General features: G+C 39.7%; 2 protein-coding genes across 2 annotated transcripts; one reads left to right on the forward strand and one right to left on the reverse strand.

Annotated features, from left to right (window-relative positions):
• Positions 1-27: 27 nt before the first annotated feature.
• Positions 28-3,247, reverse strand: arsk (arylsulfatase family member K). Its single transcript, XM_004072459.4, has 8 exons — positions 3,007-3,247; positions 2,737-2,866; positions 2,506-2,665; positions 2,099-2,381; positions 1,828-1,999; positions 1,174-1,398; positions 829-1,044; positions 28-726 (listed from the first exon to the last, which is right to left on the reverse strand). Exons 1-8 carry the CDS (start codon positions 3,115-3,117, stop codon positions 452-454), a joined length of 1,572 nt encoding a protein of 523 aa, XP_004072507.1. The 5' UTR covers positions 3,118-3,247; the 3' UTR covers positions 28-451.
• Positions 3,248-5,513: 2,266 nt separating this feature from the next.
• arrdc3 (arrestin domain containing 3) lies at positions 5,514-12,257 on the forward strand. The gene is made up of 8 exons (XM_004072460.4): positions 5,514-6,020; positions 7,584-7,665; positions 7,756-7,903; positions 8,028-8,130; positions 8,253-8,509; positions 8,945-9,095; positions 9,192-9,334; positions 9,420-12,257. The coding sequence occupies exons 1-8, from the start codon at positions 5,741-5,743 to the stop codon at positions 9,486-9,488; spliced, it is 1,233 nt and encodes a 410-aa protein (XP_004072508.1). The 5' UTR covers positions 5,514-5,740; the 3' UTR covers positions 9,489-12,257.
• The last annotated feature ends 8,318 nt before the right edge of the window (positions 12,258-20,575 follow it).

A 20,575-nucleotide genomic window follows, 5' to 3' on the forward strand; every position in this document is an offset into this window, starting at 1 on the left:
GAATGACACGGAAGTGAAAGAGCAAAACTAGAGCCAGATAACTTTATTTCAAAATAAAAGCCCCGTTTGGCCTGCCGCGTGCATACATTTGATTACGTTCGGTTCATGGGTAGACTTTTTTGTTCGTTTTTGATTTTTTAATGGAAAAATAAATAGATAAATAAAAAATATTAAAACAGTAATATGGTCATAGTGTGTTATTATTTTTTACAAAAAAAGCACACAATATGCACGGACACAAAAATTGTATAACTTGAAGTTAGTGCAAGACTAAAAGCTTAAAACATTTTGGAAAATATCTTTTAAAAATATTTCTTTACATAAAAATCTTACTTTTTTTTAATCATAAGACATAAAGCTTTACAAGAGCTTTTACTGTAAAACATGCTTGAGCAAAGGTTAAATCAAAATAGACCTTTTAAAAGTCACCATTAGTATTGATTTAAAATGTTCATAAGGTGCCATTTAACCATGTTTCAATAGCTTTCTCATGAGCTAACACATCTTTTTGCCAGTCCACATGCCACCTAAGTCCAGCAATAACATGGCTGTAGTTTTTTCCCAAACCCCATCGCCATTTACCAAATGCTTTTTTATTGTACAAATGGACCGTTGAAGAGACTTGCGGATAGTCAACAATGCTGCGTAGTAAACTCTCCAGACGCGACTGCACATCTGGGAATTTATGAACCACATTGTGAAGCTCATCCTTGTCCAGCGAAAGGTCTAAAGAAGGAGGATGGAGGAAGTTATAAGGCGTGATTAGTTTTTCATTCAAAAAAAAAAAAAAAAAAACGTTTTGTGGACATTGCTGTTTTGAGAACTCACCAAAAAGTTGTGGTGGGAGACTGATCCCATCTGAATAGACAATGTATTTCCACTGACCACTTCTAAGCATGTATGTAGAGGCGTTCACATTACAACCGTGGTATTCACTTAAAACCCAGCCTGGATGCTGCTTCTTTGAAATACCTCTGGACTTGGATATTAAAGGCAGAAGGGAGTAGCCGCTCAGATGGCTTAATGCTGAAATATCAGCAATTTCTGCAAAACACCAAAGATCTATTGTATTAACAGCAGATAAAAACAATTTAAATCTTCCTTTCTTTAATTACACATAGATTTTAAGCCTGAGTATGATGATTTGCATATGCTTCCAGCCTTCCCACTTACCCAGCACAGTGGGATAGAGGTCAACCAAAGAGACGGGCTGATTGACCTGCAGGTCTGACATCAATCCAGGCCCCATGACGAGCAGAGGGACATGGGAACTGCCTTCAAACATTGACATCTTGTAGAACTGCCTGTGTTCCATAGCTAGTTCTCCGTGGTCAGCGGTGAAGATCACAACTGTGTTGCTAAGCAGCTTGGACTCTCTCAGGGCTGAAATCACCTCCCCTGATGGCACAGAGACAGAAAAGTCAGTATGGCTCTCAGCTTAGAATCAGCTAACATTTTTAACTTGTAAGCAATAACCACAAATTCAAAATATAGCAAAAAAGAGCTATAGCTGAGTATCTATGTTAAGAGAAAAACTACAGAAAAACTTCATAATTTACATTATGAATCACTAAATACACAACATACTGTTAATATAATACAGTATGTATTGCAAGCACACAACTAAAGTCATCTTACTGTTGTAAAATAGCATTAAAAAACACTGTTTTCCATGTACATGAAAGGATTGCGTTGTTTACAAGTTACAGTACTTAGAAATGATTTTAAAAAAAAACTTTTCTCGCTTGTTTGCTTTCAGTAAATATGTCATTTGGCCATCTCCTTAAACCTCTTCCACCTCTTGCAATTTCTGGCTGTCAAACGAACCCAGCATGGCATCTGCTTCTGCACACATGGCATAGTAGAAGGCGCGGATGCTTTTGATTTCCTCCTCAGTAAAATCCCCGCTGCAGTTTTTGGTGAGGGTTGAGTAGTAATCGACAGGGTGCATGGCAGCCATCGGCAGCCATTTAGGCACAGAGACAAGCTCGTGTGACACCTGTGTACAACCAAACTGTAAATCAGTATGATACAAGTAGAAAACTGATTTGGCTAGAACAATAAAAATTAAAACAATCTAAAAAAAAAGTAACCGTGCCTTTGAGAGCCAGTATGGTGAGCTACGGAAGGTGGATCCACCAGCAGTAGGTCCCAGGGATTCCGTTTTATATGGATGAGGTAAATTGAGGCCGAGATAAAGAGCAAAAGGCTGATTTGAGAAGGCGGCTCTGTGACGGATCCACTGTGACGCCTGATCTGTGTTTTGCCAGTCCTTCTTCATCACCTTTATGGTGGACATGTTCCCCACGAGCTGAGAAACAGGCCGACCCTCCTGGGTCAACAGGAACGGGACATCTCGTGTCCACGCCTCAACCCGGTTACTGCAGTGGACGCATTCATAAAGAGGAAGTTGATTGCAAAAGCTCAATAAATGACAATTCAGACTGTTTTCGTTGCACAAATATCGCTTAATAAATATAAAACTTTCCTCTAATTTGACAATACCTGACAGAGTGACTCCCTGATGTAAAGTCCAACTTTCCCATCATTTTAGTGAGGTATCCATTCTCTTCCAGTAAATCCATCCATGTGGTGGCGTTAGCCTCTAAACACTTGTAGTTGTTCCATGACTGTGTGAGGTGAACAAACTGACCGCTCCACATGGCTGGGAAGAAACCAGGGGGTGAAATCCAATGCTTTTTGATTTCACAACTCACTCAACAGCAGATCACTTACCTGCTCTGGAGGGGCAGCAGATGGGGGAGTTGGTGTAAGAATTCAGAAAGGTGGAGCCCAGCTGTCTGAGGTAGTTGATGTAAGGCAGCTGCACGACTTTGCTTCCAGGATCAAAAGACAATCGCCCATCCTAAGATTGAAAACAACAACAACACATAAACCCAACGAATTAAACTGCAATAAAGCAAAGGTTATAGCAAAACATGAAATAACACACAGACAGTTGCTGCGGAAAATTTAAAACGGAACTTAACTTAAAGTAATACTCACAAAAGCATCACTCATTACCATGACGATGTTGGGTCTGGAAACATTTAGGCAAATACTCTGAGCAAAATTTGAGAAGAAAAAAGTGAAAGTCACCAAAAACATTTTCTCCATTCACCTCCTAAAACAAACCGGTCCGAAACATGTGTTGAAATTTAAAGGAAGTAATAAAAGCAACACTGTGCAATATCTATTTGGTACTGTTGCGCTGTGTTTCCGCTTTTAGGCTTCTTTGATTCATCAACATCCGGGTTGCGCTTTCAAATTAAAGCCCCCCCTCCGTGGCTTTAAAAAAAATTCTTCATTGATCGATATTTGAAAGCAAAATATAAAAGAGATGAAAAAGAGTTGAAACGGGGCGAGAACGAAAAAATTTTTTGTTTGCTTTTGTACATAACATCAAGTAAATAAAATGAGCAACTTTCCCAATTTTAAAGACAATCTTGCTTGATAGTGTTTGATGGTGAAAATGGAACTCTATCACCATTGCAAAAATATAGAAAGAAAGAAAGAAAGAAAGAAAGAAAGAAAGAAAGAAAGAAAGAAAGAAAGAAAGAAAGAAAGAAAGAAAGAAAGAAAGAAAGAAAGAAAGAAAGAAAGAAAGAAAGAAAGAAAGAAAGAAAGAAAGAAAGAAAGCATAGCAAAGGAACAAATAAAATCAATATCTTTAGACCGTGCTGAAAATGTTATGACAAAGAAAATCCCCTAGAGGGCATCATGTGACCGTGAGTTAAAATATACAGGTTACAGCAGGTCTTCGTCATTAACTGCAGTTGCAAAGAATCCGATGAACTATGCACACAGACTACAACATTTTCCTATATCAAGTAAAATAATGTTAAAATACTTTCAACTATAAAAACATACTGTGCATATCTCAATACTTAAATATATGTATTCATCCTGGAAAAAAGTACATGTAACGATGCAAATTTATATCTGATTTAAGCACTTTAATATTAACATAAAAACATTTCTGAATTTATCCTTAAGTAAAAAAAAATGATAAAAAACAAAATATTTTAACAAACCAAATGTATGCCAATGACTGCACTTTGGTGTTTTAACCAAATTTTTTGTGTCCCACTTCAAAAAAAAATTTCTTTGTTATTATTTCTCTGGTTTTTTGACTATTTTAATACACATTGAAGCACCTTTTTATGTAGTTTTATGTATCATTTATTATTTTAAGTAGAAAGTTTTTTTTCTAAGGTGATGAATGTTGCACTGACTAGGCAGGACTTTTAATTTCATTACACACGTAGCAATGACATCTAAAGATCTATCTATCTATCTATCTATCTATCTATCTATCTATCTATCTATCTATCTATCTATCTATCTATCTATCTATCTATCTATCTATCTATCTATCTATCTATCTATCTATCTATCTATCTATCTATCTATCTATCTATCTATCTATCTATCTATCTATCTATCTATCTATCTATCTATCTATCTATCTGTGTGTGTGTATTTGTTTTTGCCGTTAACCTAAATAAATACTTTGCAAAATATTAAAGTATAAATTCTTGATTATCCTGTTTATGATGAAGTCTGAGAAAACCTTTGTTCAAATGGTTACAGGGTTGTGTAAATTAGTAGCAGCAATGCTTGGATTTTGATGGACCGTTGACGAGATTACTGTAAGAAGATTTTTCTGTCACAGTAAAGTTTTGTTGCAACCTTGCATACACAGAATTTACAGATGAATTTTGATGGAAGAAAGATGAAAATATTTAAATTAACTTCCTCAGAAATTTCAAAGCATTTTTTACAATAAATACACATCTATCTATCTGAAATGTCACTTGCTTTTGAAAACAACGTGATCAACAGGTGATTCTGCACCACAAAGCACATATAAGAATGTCCACAAGGTGGCGTTTTGAGCCTGTGCACCAAAAAGAGTCAATGCTGTGGACTTGTTTTTATGCAAACAGTGCGCTCGACCAGTAGGATACAGAAAGCATTTGAGCACAGATTATTTTTTGAAGACACAAACCAGTCTATTTTCCTTTATTCTGCACATCAATTTGCATGCAATCTCTTTCAGTAGGGCGCACAATATACGCCAAAAAATGATGCATTTTTACTGCAAGCACACAGTTGCACTGTGCGTTTAAATTGTGCTTAAACATGACAATCTTCTAAATATGTTAGAACTTTGGAGCAGGTGCATGCAACAGAGCTGCTTAAATCTGCATTAAAAACGGACGCTGGCTTTCACTTGTGTCTGTCTGGCAGAGATGGTGAATGGATTAAACGTGTTTATAAGATGAACAAGTGTAGGGATTTATTTTAGTTTTCTGTCAAGATTCAACCGGCGAACAAAAATGCAGCAAAATGTCTTTGTGCGGCCTCTCAGCTGTTTCAGCATACTTGTAATCTGTGAGGCGCACGAGCCTTTTTCCAGAAGGCGGAAGGAGGGGGCAGTGAAGACAGGCGCATGCGCAGAAGGTTGTTTTTCCACTCCAGCTTTCGTTTAAAGAGAGCTGAGCTGCGGGGGTTTACTCGTCTGAGGCTGGAACCCAGCGAGAGAGCAGATGACTACAGCATCCATTGCTGTTACCCAGCCTTCACACAGCTCAATGAACTGCTCAGAAACAAGTCACTGATCGTGCCTGCTGCTTTTTTGCAGGCTATAGCTATAGATCAGTGTCTTTATTCATGAGATTACTTTTTTCTTAGATTTTTTTTTACTATCTTAACTAAGAGGTCTCTTGTTTCCGCCATGGTGCTAGGAAAGGTAAAGAGCTTCACAATAAGCTATGACTGTCTTAATGACAGCAACGTCCCCGTCTTCTCCAGCGGGGACTGTGTCTCAGGGAGGGTGATCATCGAAGTCACGGGAGAAATCCGAGTCAAATCTCTCAAAATCCACGCAAAAGGATTTGCAAAAGTTCGTTGGACGGAATCGAGGAACGCCGGATCCAACACTGCCTACACGCAGAACTACACAGAAGAATTGGAATACCTGAATCACAAGGAAATTTTAATTGGGCATGAGAGAGGTAAGATTGAAGTCTCATGGTTTATTTTCGAAAAGCAGAAAGATACGATGATGATGATGATGCGTTTTGTAAATCACCGAGAGATACAGTCCCAGGGGATGATAACAAAACCCTTAACATGATTAAAAGTTAGACAACTTCCACATTATTGCCTGTCATTAGAAAGACAGTACTTTTTGTTTTTCGACACTGCCTACATATAGCTCCATCATTGTTTGAGGGCAAGGTGCTTGAATGAATGACAGCTGCTTAAGCATCCCAGTCGTTCATCATATATTTGTAGTGCAAAAATCCCCCCAGAAAATCGTTTTAAAACTTGACCAAGTTGTGCAAAAACGTGTTTTGTTGGGTGTTGAGGATTGTGGAACATTTTACATGGCATAGTGACTTTAAAAAGGTCGTTTCTTTGAAGCTTGTCTTAAGTTTCCACCTATTGTTCAAAGCGGTTCAATCCTGTTCAGAAAACTGGACCAGGAAGGGGCGGAGCCTAGCTCAGCCTGCTCGGCTGTGATTGGTGGAGAGGTTCTTGTGTGGCTAGTGACATAATTGTCTTACAGCGTGAAGGCAGCTTCTGCAACTTTTTTGGTCATTGGGAAATGTCGTTAGAGGACTCAATAAATGAGTGTTTAAAGCCCGAATTTCAACACTGTTGGAGTTGCAGCTCGTATTTGAAAAACTAATCTATTATGTGTAAAGAGAAGTGGAAAAAAATGAAGTTTATTATTGGGAGAAAAACGCTTTCAGCTTAAAATGCAACGCAGTTGAATCAATCTTTGAGCAGCAGCCAGAAAAAAAAACAATAATTGCCGTAATGTGTTTTTCTTCCAAATAAAAAAGATAAGGGATTATAAAGGCGTTTTGGTCGGCCTTCCTCGCTGTAGTAGTGTCTGCAGCGTCGCACAGTGAATGCGTAATGAGCGCTGCGCAGCTGCGGGGGCTGCTCACACCGGTTTAGTCCGGTCTCCTCCTGCTAGAGTCTGCCGTTTGACTGACAGCTCCCTACTTGTTTACCACACTACTGCTACTGCTTGGGGGGGGTACTGAGCTGGCAGCAGCAGTACACCCGGATTGCTGAAAATGCAGATTTTCCTTCATTTTTCATCAGGAAAATAAGGAATAAAATAAAAAAATATTGCTTCATTTCGGGAACAAACATAAAGCTCCTGCATTAGTACGTAAAAAAATACGTTCCAAGGAGTTTGAGGCATTTAATAAACTTTAATTTGACATTTGTTGTATTTAGGGTTTATTATCCTGTAGATAAATCTCCCCTCATGACATCACTGCTGTGGGTCTTTGTTGCTATGCAAGCACAACCCTTTCTTCTTTGGCCTTGGCACCTCCAAACAACCAACTTCTTTATTTTCTACCACATATTTGCTCTGCTGATTTGTCTCTCAATACATCAGTTCCTCACAGACAGATTTTGACAGTAAAATCCGTTTATTCTCTTTTTGTCTCCCCCACCCTGTGTTTTTTGGTATGATTTTTTCAGATGCCTTCGTACAGCATTTTATCCAGGTATGGTATACATGTGTTTGGAAAACTGTCCTTGTTTTTCAGACGATGATAACTCTGAGGAAGGACTCACCACTATTCATTCAGGAAGACACGAGTTCGCGTTCAGCTTCGAGCTTCCACAGACGTATGTGTTTTTGACTCTGGAATTTCATTGGTTTTTCTTTTAGTGGCCTTTTTTTTAAACATTTTTTGTTATTTTTGTCTCTGTCTGCAGACCTCTGGCTACCTCTTTTGAAGGGAAGCATGGCAGTGTTCGATACTGGGTAAAGGCAGAACTTCACAGGCCATGGCTCCTGCCCATGAAGACGAAGAAAGAATTTACAGTCTTTGAGCACATTGACATCAACACTCCAGTTTTGCTGGTAATTTTATTTTATTTTTTATACACATTGGTGCTTTAACTGCATTTTCTAGTTTACTGCTGAGTTTTAAGTTATTTTCTATTTTTAAATATTTAATATGTTAACAAAAAAAATTGTGTTTCAGTCGCCACAGGCGGGCACAAAAGACAAGACTCTTTGCTGTTGGTTCTGCACCTCAGGTCCTATTTCCCTAAGTGCCAAAATCGAAAGGAAGGGTTACACGCCAGGTAAGAAGTCATCCATGACCAGTCATTTCTGATCAATTCTCTAGTTCTGTTCATCTATAGCTTTCTAGAAATTGCTTAACTCGAACATCAATTAACTCCCCTCTTACCTTTCGATTGCCTAGGAGAGTCTATCCAGATCTTTGCTGAGATAGAGAACTGCTCATCCCGCATGGTGGTCCCAAAGGCAGCCATCTACCAGACACAGACCTTCTATGCCAAAGGGAAGATGAAGGAGGTCAAGCAGCTGGTGGCCAACCTGCGAGGCGAGTCTCTGTCGTCCGGCAAAACGGAGACCTGGAGTGGAAAGATGCTGAAGATCCCACCTGTCTCGCCCTCCATCTTGGACTGCAGCATTATTCGAGTGGAATACTCTCTCATGGTGAGAATGGACCCTTACATTTGTTTACCATGTTGTACCGTTAACGTATTTCTGGACACAGAAAGGGGAAAGTATATAAATACAGAATCCTTATATTCTTGTGAGCAAAGCTCTCTCCCAGCGAATGGATGCATTGGCAAATGCTGGATTGCATCAGGGTTATCCCCACATGCCGTTGAGTGCATCAGCCCAGAACACTGGTGTCAACACCTGATATGAGGGTGCTTATAGCCTATGTGCCCTACAGACAGATACCTGTCAAGTGCAGTGCCTTGCATAAACAGCTGACCCCAAAACATTGACCCACTTCCTGGAGAACTATTGCCTAACCCTGCGTATCCTTATTTTAGCGGACATCCATCCTTATAGAGTTAGATGCAGATCCTTATTTTGAATTTCCATTGACTGTTTGCTGTATTGTATGTTTTTCCTCAGGTGTACGTGGACATACCCGGGGCGATAAATCTTTCTCTGAACCTGCCCCTTGTCATCGGAACCATTCCTCTCCACCCGTTTGGCTCCCGCACATCCAGTGTTAGCAGCCAGTGCAGCATGAGCTGGCTGGGTTTGCCAGAGAGACCTGAAGGTATTTTGGCATCGATTTTAGGAGGATTTCTTATCGTTGAGTGAACGATAGGAATCATTTTAAAGAATGCTGATCATTTACTGTGTATGCTTGCAGCCCCTCCAAGCTATTTGGAAATTGTGACAGAAGAGCAACGGCAGAGCTGTCTAGACGTCCAAGTGGTTCGAGAGGAGCTCAACGGGCCCCTTTTTGCCTATATTCACGAGTTTCGCTTCCAGCCTCCTCCTCTCTACTCTGAAGTAAGCACCAGGAATAAAAAAGTTCTTAGTGTCATATTGATTTGTTTTTTTTATAAATAACCCATTTTTTCCCCCCTCATTTTAGATCGATCCTAACCCAGATCACGACAGTCGTACAGAAGAGCGCAGGCTTGATGCCTGTCCATCCCGCTGAGGAGGATTCCTAAAACTCCCCTCAACCCATGCTGGGGGAGGGTGAATCAAAAAAAAAAACCTGCCTACAAGGCTCTGCTTCAAATGTTTTTCTCGGGAAAAACGTTCACATAGTGCTGTCGACACCAAGAGAGAAACACATGACTCAACCAACAAAGACTTGCTCGCAGGTGTGTTGGATTGAACAGACGTGCTCCTGCTTCCCGTAATGAGAGGAACTGGAGTCTCCAGTTTGGGGTCACGGCCTCCTTTCTGTGTCAGCCAGCCGAGGCCATGGGATGCGTACAGGTCTACACTCTCGGCCTGTATGCTAAATCCCACACTCTCGGCCAGGTTCACGAAGAAGAATGACCACAGCTCAATCCACCAAGATCTTCTGAACCTGTGGCACACAAGGACACAAAGGCTAGGACTGATCGTGTCCAGACTTAAGCAGAACTACCTTTAAAACAGGATGAAGAAAAGAGAAGAAACAACAATGTTTGAACCACAACAGTCTGGCACCACGCTGTCAGATAAAAAAAAGTCACAGAGAGAGAAAAGAAAACGTGGTTGTTCTTCTTCATTTGGGATTTTGTTTTGCACATTATATTTACTTGAGTTGCGTGGCTCTGTTTGACAAGGTTTTTCTTGAAATCACTCGTAGTTAAACTTATAGTTTGGTCTGGCTTTGTAAAGCAGCAACCTAATACTAGACTGTGGGCTTTAACCTTTGAGACTGTCATCGGCGGAACTTCAAGCAATGCTTGAGAACCCCAAATGACTCTTGAAAACAAAGGACTAGACAGTTCAAGAAGAATGCACTGAGCTTTTTTTTTTGTTTTTGTTTCCTAGTGTTTATCCTTTTTCGTTCGCTTTGTAACGTAGAAACCAATAACTAACCGTGGGCTTACTTTCTGACGCAGGACACTAATTATATTGAAGCTCTTTCGGTGTGTTGCCTCCTAAAGCATGGATCTGTGTAGCCTAACTCCTGTTGTGTTTGATAGTTTCCGTTTGACTCCAGTTGGAGAATAGCTACAGCCTGTGTTCAGATGAGATTTGCTCTGCGTTGGGATTAGAGAAGCTGCAGTAACTGTACAATAGAAGGAAAATAGTTGAAAAAAAGCCTGCAACCTCTCCTTTCCTTATCTCAGAGCAAAAGGTTTGCATTACTGCCCAAAATACACTTGTCTCAGGTTGTTGTCTCACTTGCCAAGCAATTGGAAGGAGAAAAGGAGTTGTTTTTTTGTTTTGTTTATTTCAAGTTGCACTGTAAAATGTTTTTTTTCTTGTTCTGTTGAACTACCAAATGAAAGAACAGACCTGCAGACGAGCAAGGCAGCTTTCTGAGATGAATCACATTCCCTTTTTGTCCTGCTGCTTCTGCATCCAGCCAACAGACAGATGTTACCAGACCAGTGACACCACAATGCTGGGTATTTAAAAAAAAAAAAAAAAAAAAGGAGCGTTATGATGAAAGTCACCGCTATTGCATTAAAGGAGTAAACCCAGCCTGATAGAAAAAGCTGGAAGCATCCCAAACCTCTGTTCAGGTCGGTCAGAAATAAGTCGTAGAATAGGTTGAAATGAGTAATACATTGGTTTTCTAACTCGCTCAACAAAAAAGACCACCTGAACAGAGATTTGTCAAGTCAAGAAGCACTTCTTTTGATAAGAAAATAAACAAAAAAGAAAAAAACCCAGCATTTAGGTGAAGGTCTGGAGGTACCAACTAACAGGGTTTTCCCAGTAAAGCAGTGTTGTGTGGGACTTTAATGCATTATTCAGTCTTTTTAAATGTTAGTAACTCAAGTTTACATTTAAAATGTAGAATAAATAAAAGTTTGTGTGTGCACGCGCTTATCAAGATCCTGCTGGCAACGAAATGGAATCCGATAGTAATCGATTAAAAAACAGATTTGACAAAGTGATCTTATATTTGTGGCCTTGATGCAGTAATGACCTGAATATGATGCTTCATTTTCCAGTGTCTATGCTCTTGTATGTTTTGGTTCACGTTTGGTCTGGGCTGTACGTTTTTTGACCTTTCCATGTGATTTTTAAAAAAGGACAAAAAGGGAAGAGAAAAGTCCTCTAAAAGCAATTTTTTAAAAAAAAAACTAAAACATCTTGGAAAGTAATGTTCGTTCTTGATTTCTGTTGTCTGTGAGGGTCAGCTAATAACATTTATTTTGTTTTTCTTTTTCAATTTTGGGCATTCTTACTGGTCGTTTTCATGCAACCCTTTGGGTTAGTCTCCCAGACTTTCCTCACCCGCTTCAAAGCCAGGCAGGCCGCTGTTGATCGGCGCCTCCTACTTAGAAAAAAAAATGGTTGTGTGGCCTAGCAGACTAAACAATTCCTTGCTGGTTAACTTGTGTCAAAGTTGTTTGCAGTTTTCTAGATTTGTTTGTTAGGGAAGTTGAATCAAGCGGTGTGGTGAAGAATAAGCTTTTTTTTTTTTTTTCCAGTTAAGTCATTTCAGTAGTCTATTTGCTCAGAGTAGTCCATTGTCATAACTAAGCTAAAATCCTGACCTAATGATAACAAAGGCAGGAGCTAAAATGTTCAGCTGATGATGGGATCTGAAACATTTTAGAAACAAAGTGCAATATTGCTCATTGACCCCCCCCCCCCTCCCCATATTCTGCTTTATTTTTTTTAATGTTATGTCTGTTAATCATAAAAATGTATAGATATTCTATGAATATGCTATGTTTTGAATGATTTAACCCATGTCTAGTTCTTCCTTGTTGATTTAAATAAACATTTTGTTCTAAAATAAAAACGGACTAAGTGAATTTTCTTTTTGTTACAAAGTACATAATAAGTCTGCCCCTCATGCACGTTCTTGTTTTTAGTGCAATTAAAGGTAAATAAACGTCATTTGTCTGCTGTGCTGAGAGTGAGTTTTACAGTTTACAGTAATTAACGCAAAATAGTTAATAATTCAGTGCTTCATCTTGCTGAAAACAGTGAGATGTTTTTTTGGCCTCCCAGTATCCAGTTAAGCATTTCTCAAAAGTGATGCAACTCTGCCCCTAGAGGTCGTTTGCAGAACAGCACCTGGCCTTCCTGCCTGAAAGTGAGACTCAAACCGAATCAATCTCACTTCTAAAAAAATCAGAGTATTTAGTCAGTCAAGTCAAAATTGTTTCAGATGTATTTTAAAATAAAATGCACCATCATACGAGAGCTTAACAATGCTGCTTGACCTGGGTGTTTCTTTCTTCTCTTGTTCACATTGGTTTAAATTGAAAGAAATTGTCAAACCTTTCTGGAAAGGAAAAGGAAAAAATCCATTCCTCCAATTCTGCGTCTAAGTCATGAAATGAAACCATAAAGTTTAAGAAAAGGAAAAACGATAGTTCACGGTTAACTGGTCAAATAAACCAGAAATGTCAAATCTGTTAAGTTTTAAGATGATACTTTTTTTTTTAACCTTTGCTATATCTCAGTTTACAAAAGCTGTCTAAGGATCATTCAAGTTTTTTGAAACCTATTTAGGTGGTTGTTGTATACTATACTATCATTAAGTAAGCCATCCGTCAGTGACTTTAAACCCATTTTTATCACTCTTTAAACCAATGGTTAACCTGTGGAAGATGCGGGTCACTAACTCTGAAATGCCTTTTGTTGACTTCATCCACAAACAATCACTTTCATTTGTAAAGCACTGGCTCGACATATTTGCGTCAAGCCAGTCTTATATTATTGATTATTTTGGCAATAACCATCATGCATGTAGGATGGTTGTTCGGTCTCACCGGATGTTGCATGTGTCCTACTGATCTATGATTTGCAGAGAGAGCAACATACGACATAAGGCGATCTATGACAAAACCCAGGAGAGTCATTTGCCTGTTGCATAACACAACCTTGATGTTTTTTGAAAGCTTAATGTCCTCAGAAACACAAAAACCTTTGAAAAATGTAAAGTTTTGGAGAGAAAGGTCACTGAACCAAACCTGACATACGACTTGGAGACAGGTCTCCAGCTTTAATGCAAATTTTTGCAGAAATGAATCTGTTTCGCAAAGCTTTAGTGATGACTCAGCAGATCCCCCAGCTTTGACCAAGCACTTCAGTTTTTCTTTGTTGCCCCTACCCTCAATCCCCTGGCCCCTTTTCACCTTTGTGGGCCGGGGCATTTCAAAAAGAAGGGGAGGAGCTTCGAAAGCAGCAGTGTGCACGCTTGTGTGTGCAGTGATAGTGTGATTAGCAAATGCTGACACCACATGGGCCTCAGCTGTTTCCTCTCACCAACTAATCCCACTACCCAGAAGCCCCTGAGATCCAGAGGTTCTTAGTAGCTTGGTGTGACCAGGCACATTCAGAATGGACGGAGGGGCTAGGCTTAAGCCCCCTCGAACGCATGTTATTCAATGCTACATCATCATAGGGAGCTTTGAGGTTTCTGCACTGAAGCATGATGCGGACACAGATTCCAGGAAAGAGGGGAACAGCTCATACTGTAATCTTGGAGCAAACCCAGAGACAGGAGGCTGCCAGAATAAAGGTATCACAAACGGAAGAACTGCAGCTGCATTAAAGCTGCAGGGCACAGATACTCTCTTTAAACATGAAGCTGTCACTAATAGACTGAAATTAATCAAAGTCACCTTGGGATCTAAGACAAATAAGACCCCACATTTCTTCTTATATGGTTGTAAAATGGAAAATTTTGAATTTAAAAAGTTCATCTGTGATTCACACAGAAAAAAGATCCCTTCTTACTCTATTTCGTCAGAGTTGTTAGGAAAGAACTGAATAATGTACACTCATATTTGTTAAAGTCTGACACAGATAGCACAGTTAAAAGGGCTTTATTAAAATCACAGACTCTTCAAAAGTCTGCAGTAATTACAGAGTTTCAAAAAGGGAGATCTACCTCACTTTCAGGTGCAGTGGATTGTTATTTTACTCTACATGCCATCATAAGTTAGGCCTTCACTTTGAATCTATGGCTGTTTGCTTATCTTTTTTTTCTTAGCCAGTCACAATCATATTTTTGCCTTTAAAGTTATAGATGGTTCTCTTTCCACTGGCCCTCCTACAACCCGTTTTCCACTTTGGCATGGTCTGGCCCTAAACCCCCATTAGCGTCTGGGCTCTGGGGTCTATCAATGGTCCAAGTTTTTCCCATGCAGGCAAGACCTCAATGGCCCAGAGCCCAAAAACCTTGATTTAGATGTGCATACTTATTTTATGCACATCTTTCTGTATCACAAATAAAACTTTACTTGAATTCTTTCATTATCGAAATGAAGATTGGTCTTTCACAGACCTTTGTTTGGAAGTATGTCCGTGAATCCTTCCAGAAAGTACAGTGAATAATAGTCACTAGCCATCACCTTCATCATTGTGTCAGGTCACTTGTAAACACAAGCAGCAGTTTCAAACACGCATGTCGGCTTTTGTTATGTGACAGAGTTAAAGGAACAGATGGAGCCACAGAAAGGATCAGGAGGGAATTGAAAGGAATGAGTCTTCTTTCTGTTTTTATGTTTTTTACAGAGAGAATGACGTTTCTTTTTTTGCAAACCGTCTTGGTGTTCAGTTTGTCGCACCATAAAACACAGATGTCAATTTCTTCCTTTAATCTCAGCCTCAAGACTCCAGAGTCTGGCCTTGTCTTGCTGATATGTCACATTATCGGCGCAGAGCCAAAACATTTATTATGTTTTTTGGGAAAGGGTTGTTCCTGCCGACCAAAGTCTCTTGCACAAGCAGAAAGTGTAGCTATTGACAACTAAGGTCACTGAAAATCCTCATAAAAGTTCTGAGTAGAGCTGCATGGGCTCTTCCTCTTTGGAGCTGAGTGACTTCTTGTGCCTCTCCATGTTTAGTGTGTAAGGGAACATGACACTCAGTGACAGTGAACTATGTTCTCATGCAAGACTCCCATCCCTGCCATACCAAAGGCCCAGCATGGTGAGCATTCCACCTTCAACCTTCTTCAAACTCACGCACACTGGTAAGTTTCCAACTCTAACACTACAGCAGAAGTTCAAGACCTTGCTGCCTCTTGCAGACATCAACAACTCTGTTGTCTGTAGTTTTTTTCAAAGTTGAACAAGTTGACATACTGAAGTTGTAAGTTGTGCAAAAAATAAAATGTAATAACTTAAAACAGTCAAACTTCATAGAGGCCGTTTTAGGTGTAAATACGATCATTAAATCAGCTCAGGCCTAAAAGGAGGCAGATGCTGCACACAAAAAACAACAAATAAAAAAAAGGGATTTTTTTTAGATAAAGCAGCTAAGGATTTAGAAGTTCTTCCTTCTTGCTGCGGCAAAGCAGAGGTGTTGGCCTTGAGTAGTACTTCCTCCAAAACCACCTGTGTAGGAGTTGCTATGCTTTTGAGTTGTCATCAAAGCTATTTTAAAAAGTGAGAAGTCCTAATTTGATTGGTTTTCCTTAATCCACATCAAATAAGCAAATAACATCAGAGGATAGAAGCTGGAGTGCAATGCATATTTTCCAAAGGTAATCCTAAAATTAAGCACCGTTTTCTCTGGTGTTTTTTTCCAGACAGGAATAATTTTGAAGGTGAAACTATGTAACTAATCTTGCAGCTCTTTCCCAAAAGTCCTCACTCGTCGTGTATCCTGTTTCAAGGAGAAGGGAGGCCAAGCAGAGGAGTGTTGCTCATCTTATTTTACCCCTCTGGTCCCCAGTGGAAGTTCCTCAGCCTCCTTTTTTAGCCATGGCTGACTCATACCCCCCCCTCCCTCCCCCACAGGTCCTTTTGCAAACTCCCTGCTCAGCTTTAACCCTCCCTTTCTGTGCCTGCTCACATTCTCCTGAGTCACAGAGAGCAAAGGAGAACCCTCTCCCTCCCCTTCGGGGTGTCTCGCTCCTGATCAACAACAGGTGCAGCAGGGGCCTAGAGAGGGCATGTGGTCCGCCGGGCAGGTTGGCCAAGTGTTGCAGTCGCTTCTTTCTGTTATTTTACCCGTCTGGCTCCAAACATCCAATCTGTCACCTCCTCAACATCTTTTACTCAACTTCGAAACACTCCTCCTTTCCCCGTCTGCCGTCTGAGCACCTCCTTCCCTGTCTCTTTTCTCCTCTTATGCTGTTCTTCCTTGTGGATGCTCCTTTTTTCCAGGTATATTTTATTATTATTTTTATTGTCATTCCTCTAGCAGCTCTTTGGATGCAACTTATGGGGGTTTTAGGTCGTCCTTGATGACTTGCTGTCAGCAGTTTGCCTGTTCCCAACTATACGTCTCATTTTAATCCTCTGAGTGGTTGCCAGTTAACTTCCAAAAACAACATGGTGCCATTTTGACTCACAGGAATGGGCCATGAGGCAAAAAAGCCTCTTTTAGATCAAAGAGGTTAAAATTTGTTTGCATTGACAAAAGTCCGGTCATGCTCAATGTAGGGTTTTCTTTTTTAAATCTTACTATATGTTGTTTTGAACACCCTGTTTAATGTTCATTGTTAAGAAATTTTCAGACTTTTGAATATAATTTAGATATGCATACTCTTTAGTATTCTAAAAGCTGCAGGTAAATTTGTTGAGTTTCTTCTCTGTCTAGGTACAGAGACATTTTGTAGAAGTTTTTTTTACAGGGTAGTGAGCTTTGTTCCACTCTGTGACACTGGTTTAAAAGCTGAAACTTGTTGTGAGGCAAAATGTATTAAAAAAAAAACACCAGACCAAAAGTTTCTTCTTTGGAGGTTTTTTGAGCGACACCAGCTCTCATATTCCAGAGGTTTCCATCTGCCCTGCCTGAACCGGACTAAACATGACTGGCATCTGCTCCCCCCTCCAGTCTGTATTTTTTCCCCCCTCCGGCTATGAACGACAGTGTCTGCCCTCCAGCTGGTGTCTGTAACGTCGGATCCAGGAGATTGGATAAAGCTGAGCGAGTTGCTAAACATGGAACAAGCACACATAGAGACCTCCAAACATGCAGGTCCATCAGCATGTTCCAAATACTCGTTTTACAACTCCTCCAGCTGTGCGCCAATGACAATTTGATGAGAGCCATAAAAGATATAAATCTTAGCTAAATGAGAGCTGCAGAAATGTTAACGGGCTTGAATTGGATTCTGCATCAACTGAAAATGTCAGAGTTACATAACAGAGAAATTATGTTGAGCGAAAACTTTCATTCAAGAGTTCTTCTGGAAATATACTCTCTTAGAATGCAACCTTGAAATTTCTGGTAATCTCTCTTATAGATTCTATTTGAGAAGGTATAAGAGGATTTGGAGGGAGGCCGGCGCTTCTGTAAGGTCGGAGTTTTGGTGAGCGCGGCTGTGCAGAGGAGACAGAGGCTTAACTCCCTTCTGGAAAATTCAGGGACTAACCAAGAATCAAATTAGCATTAAATCTGCTTTGTCACTGTAGTAATGATGTTCTGTTGTTTAGGTGTTTTCCTTCCATCAATTTTGACTTTTTCTTCTATTAGCTTTTTCAGATTTCTGAACTGTCTTCTTTTAGTTAAGTCATAAGCTTGAATAGATCAGATGAAGTCCAGACTTCCTCTTCAATTTTTGATCAATAACTACAATAAATAGATGTACTTGCTCCCCCTTTATTTCCTCCAATCTGTAATCCTTGTGCTATCCTAAGCACTGTAACATTGGGAGTTGGGTCATCTAGACCCACTAGACAGTGCGCTGAACCTTTATTCTTCAATGATTTGTGATCTTCACTCGTGTCCATGGATTACATAAAATCTTTCCACCTTTATCCTCCTTTGTCATGGTAGGGAGAACATGTCAAAGTAAGGGTGGGGTCATCTAAGATAGCACAAGGGTTAAAGTGTTTTAAAACTACATCCAGCCTGACATGTCTTCATTTGATACTTAAAACTCAAATGAAGACAACGTGAACAGGCTCTGGTTTGGACCAGTTCTATGACTCATTCTTATCACTGAGAACTGCTGCCCAGTTACACTAATAAAAAAAAGAAAGAAACAGGGCCTGAAAGGTCTCTATTATTTTATCTGAGCCAGTTTTTGGCAGCTGATGCTTTTGCTTCAAATCAGAAGAGCTGCAGGGCTGAGTGTTGACCAGACAGAAAAAAAAGCGACACAAAAACTATCTAATCTCTCTGCTCACCCTCTGTACTGTTTTCCTTTTACAAATCAAACCAAAAAAAGACATCAGGTAATATGCATCATCTATGAAGGTTAGACCCTCGTCTAGTTATTTTTAAGCTGCCTCAACACATCCTGATGCCAAAGGACCAGCTTCATACAAGTGGGAAACATTTGGTTTTTAAGGCTTCGCCCACACATACTTCACCAGAGGTCTAAAGCAGGAGAAAAACAAACAAAACAAAATGACCTTTACAAAAAAGTTACAGAAACATTACATCCCAGAAAGAGCAGAAATTTTCACGTGGCAAAGCTTAATTTGATTTGAGCTCATTTCCTTATGTATTTACTGGCTGACTCAATAAACTCATTCACCCCATAAAAGTATGAATCATTTTTTAAACATACAAACACCCCACACACTGTAATGCAGTGCCTCTGATTCACACATTGGGTTCTTGTTCTCTATGCCTGCAAATATGAAACAACAGGTGGGCAACTATAAGCATTGTGACCTGCGAGGCACGCAGCATATTAAAAGATACTAACTTTGACTAAATGCTTCCTGGTAAAGATTTTCATGGTATCCAGGCTGAAGTGACAGAGAAATTGGTTTGAAAAGAACAGAGACCATTAGAGTAAATATATGTTTCAAATCTGATTTCAGCTGTGATCAGGCTCATTGTTCTTGTTTCTATGGTGGTATGTGGTTTGGTCAGACAGCTTCCTCTCTGCCAGGCCTTGTGTGCCACCCAGACTGCATTACCTCTGACATTTCATTAGACAACAATCGCTGACTTTGTTCATGGCCTGACTGGGCTGGTCATTCAGCCTCATGACATATTGCTGCTGGATCAAACCAGCTGAAACCGGCTGAGCACAAACAGAGGAAACAGTGTGATATGATAACTTTCCCTCTTAGATGTGTCACCTCCTTGCATTTGTTAAGGTCAAATGTGTCCCCATCAAGGTCACAAGTGGTTCCTCTCTCCACCTCATCACTTTTATGCTGTCCAACATTTTTGTTGTTGTTATTCATGTCCTGTACTCTAATGTCACTTACCTGCAGATAATAAATGGTCTATTGTCTATTTCACTTGTTTAAATTGTTTCTTTACATAACATAAGATTAGCAAAGAGAGAGTTTCCATGTTGGGACAAACATCCTTTGGAAAAAGAGGAAATTAATCCTGATTATTTGCAACAAGTGTAAACAAATTTCATCCTTAAATAATGCCAGGAGCTTAAACAAAGATGGAAGTGGTTGGGATCAGGTGTTCTGTTTATAATCTCTACTACATGACATTTCAAGTTACTGTGATGATCATAATAAAAGCAGTTTTCCGCATGCATCTTTGTCAGATAAAAGGGAAAAACACCTTTTGTCAGCATTAAGGGTCTGTACTAGGACAAAAAAAACAGGTTAAGGTGATGCTGCAACTCAAATGCACTTAAGCTGATCTTTAAGAGTGTAAATCATCACAATATTATATAACTGTCTATTGTAGACAGATGTGAACTAACTCACCCAAGAAAAGCCATTTCAGAGCCTACAGAGTCTATGATTTTGCACTCACTGGCATTATCCGTAAGCGGAAATCATTATCTGGAACAAAACCCCAGTAAGTATCCCATTCCTCTGTAAGAAAGTGTTTAAGGGTAATCAGTCTATAGCTATAGGTCTGGCTTGTTTAAAATGAATTGTCTGGAGGAAAAGGACCCCCCCCCTCCCAAGATTTAACCAAACGGTAATATTTGACCATGACTTCCAAAACGACACAGAGCTCATCACTACACCAGCTCATACCAACAGTCAAACACTGCAGTGGTAGTGTGATGACAATGCTGAACATTTTTGCAGCATCAGGGCATTTTTTAATCTTTTCTTTTGGCATTTTGAGTTGGTTCCTTTTAAAGTCCCATTCCAATCGTCTTTTGATGTATTGTAAAAGCGTTCCCAGTGGTCTTTTATATGTGATCATGCAGTTTTTAGCCAAAATCGGGAAATCGGGATTCATTTCTGCAAGGACAACTTTTTTGTA

The sequence above is a fragment of the Oryzias latipes genome, chromosome 9 (assembly GCF_002234675.1).
Source record: "Oryzias latipes chromosome 9, ASM223467v1".
In the NCBI taxonomy this organism is placed as follows: domain Eukaryota; kingdom Metazoa; phylum Chordata; class Actinopteri; order Beloniformes; family Adrianichthyidae; genus Oryzias; species Oryzias latipes.

Bases quoted from the DNA above. Each gene is read 5' to 3' on its own strand.
- arsk (XM_004072459.4), bottom strand. From the start codon at position 3,117: ATGGAGAAAATGTTTTTGGTGACTTTCACTTTTTTCTTCTCAAATTTT. The intron at 2,000-2,098 runs GCACGGTTACTT...GGTTGTACACAG, and splicing joins CACCATACTGGCTCTCAAAG to GTGTCACACGAGCTTGTCTC. The intron at 727-828 runs GTGAGTTCTCAA...CTCCTTCTTTAG, and splicing joins TCTCCCACCACAACTTTTTG to ACCTTTCGCTGGACAAGGAT.
- arrdc3 (XM_004072460.4), top strand. From the start codon at position 5,741: ATGGTGCTAGGAAAGGTAAAGAGCTTCACAATAAGCTATGACTGTCTT. The intron at 8,510-8,944 runs GTGAGAATGGAC...GTTTTTCCTCAG, and splicing joins GAGTGGAATACTCTCTCATG to GTGTACGTGGACATACCCGG. The intron at 9,335-9,419 runs GTAAGCACCAGG...CCCTCATTTTAG, and splicing joins CTCCTCCTCTCTACTCTGAA to ATCGATCCTAACCCAGATCA.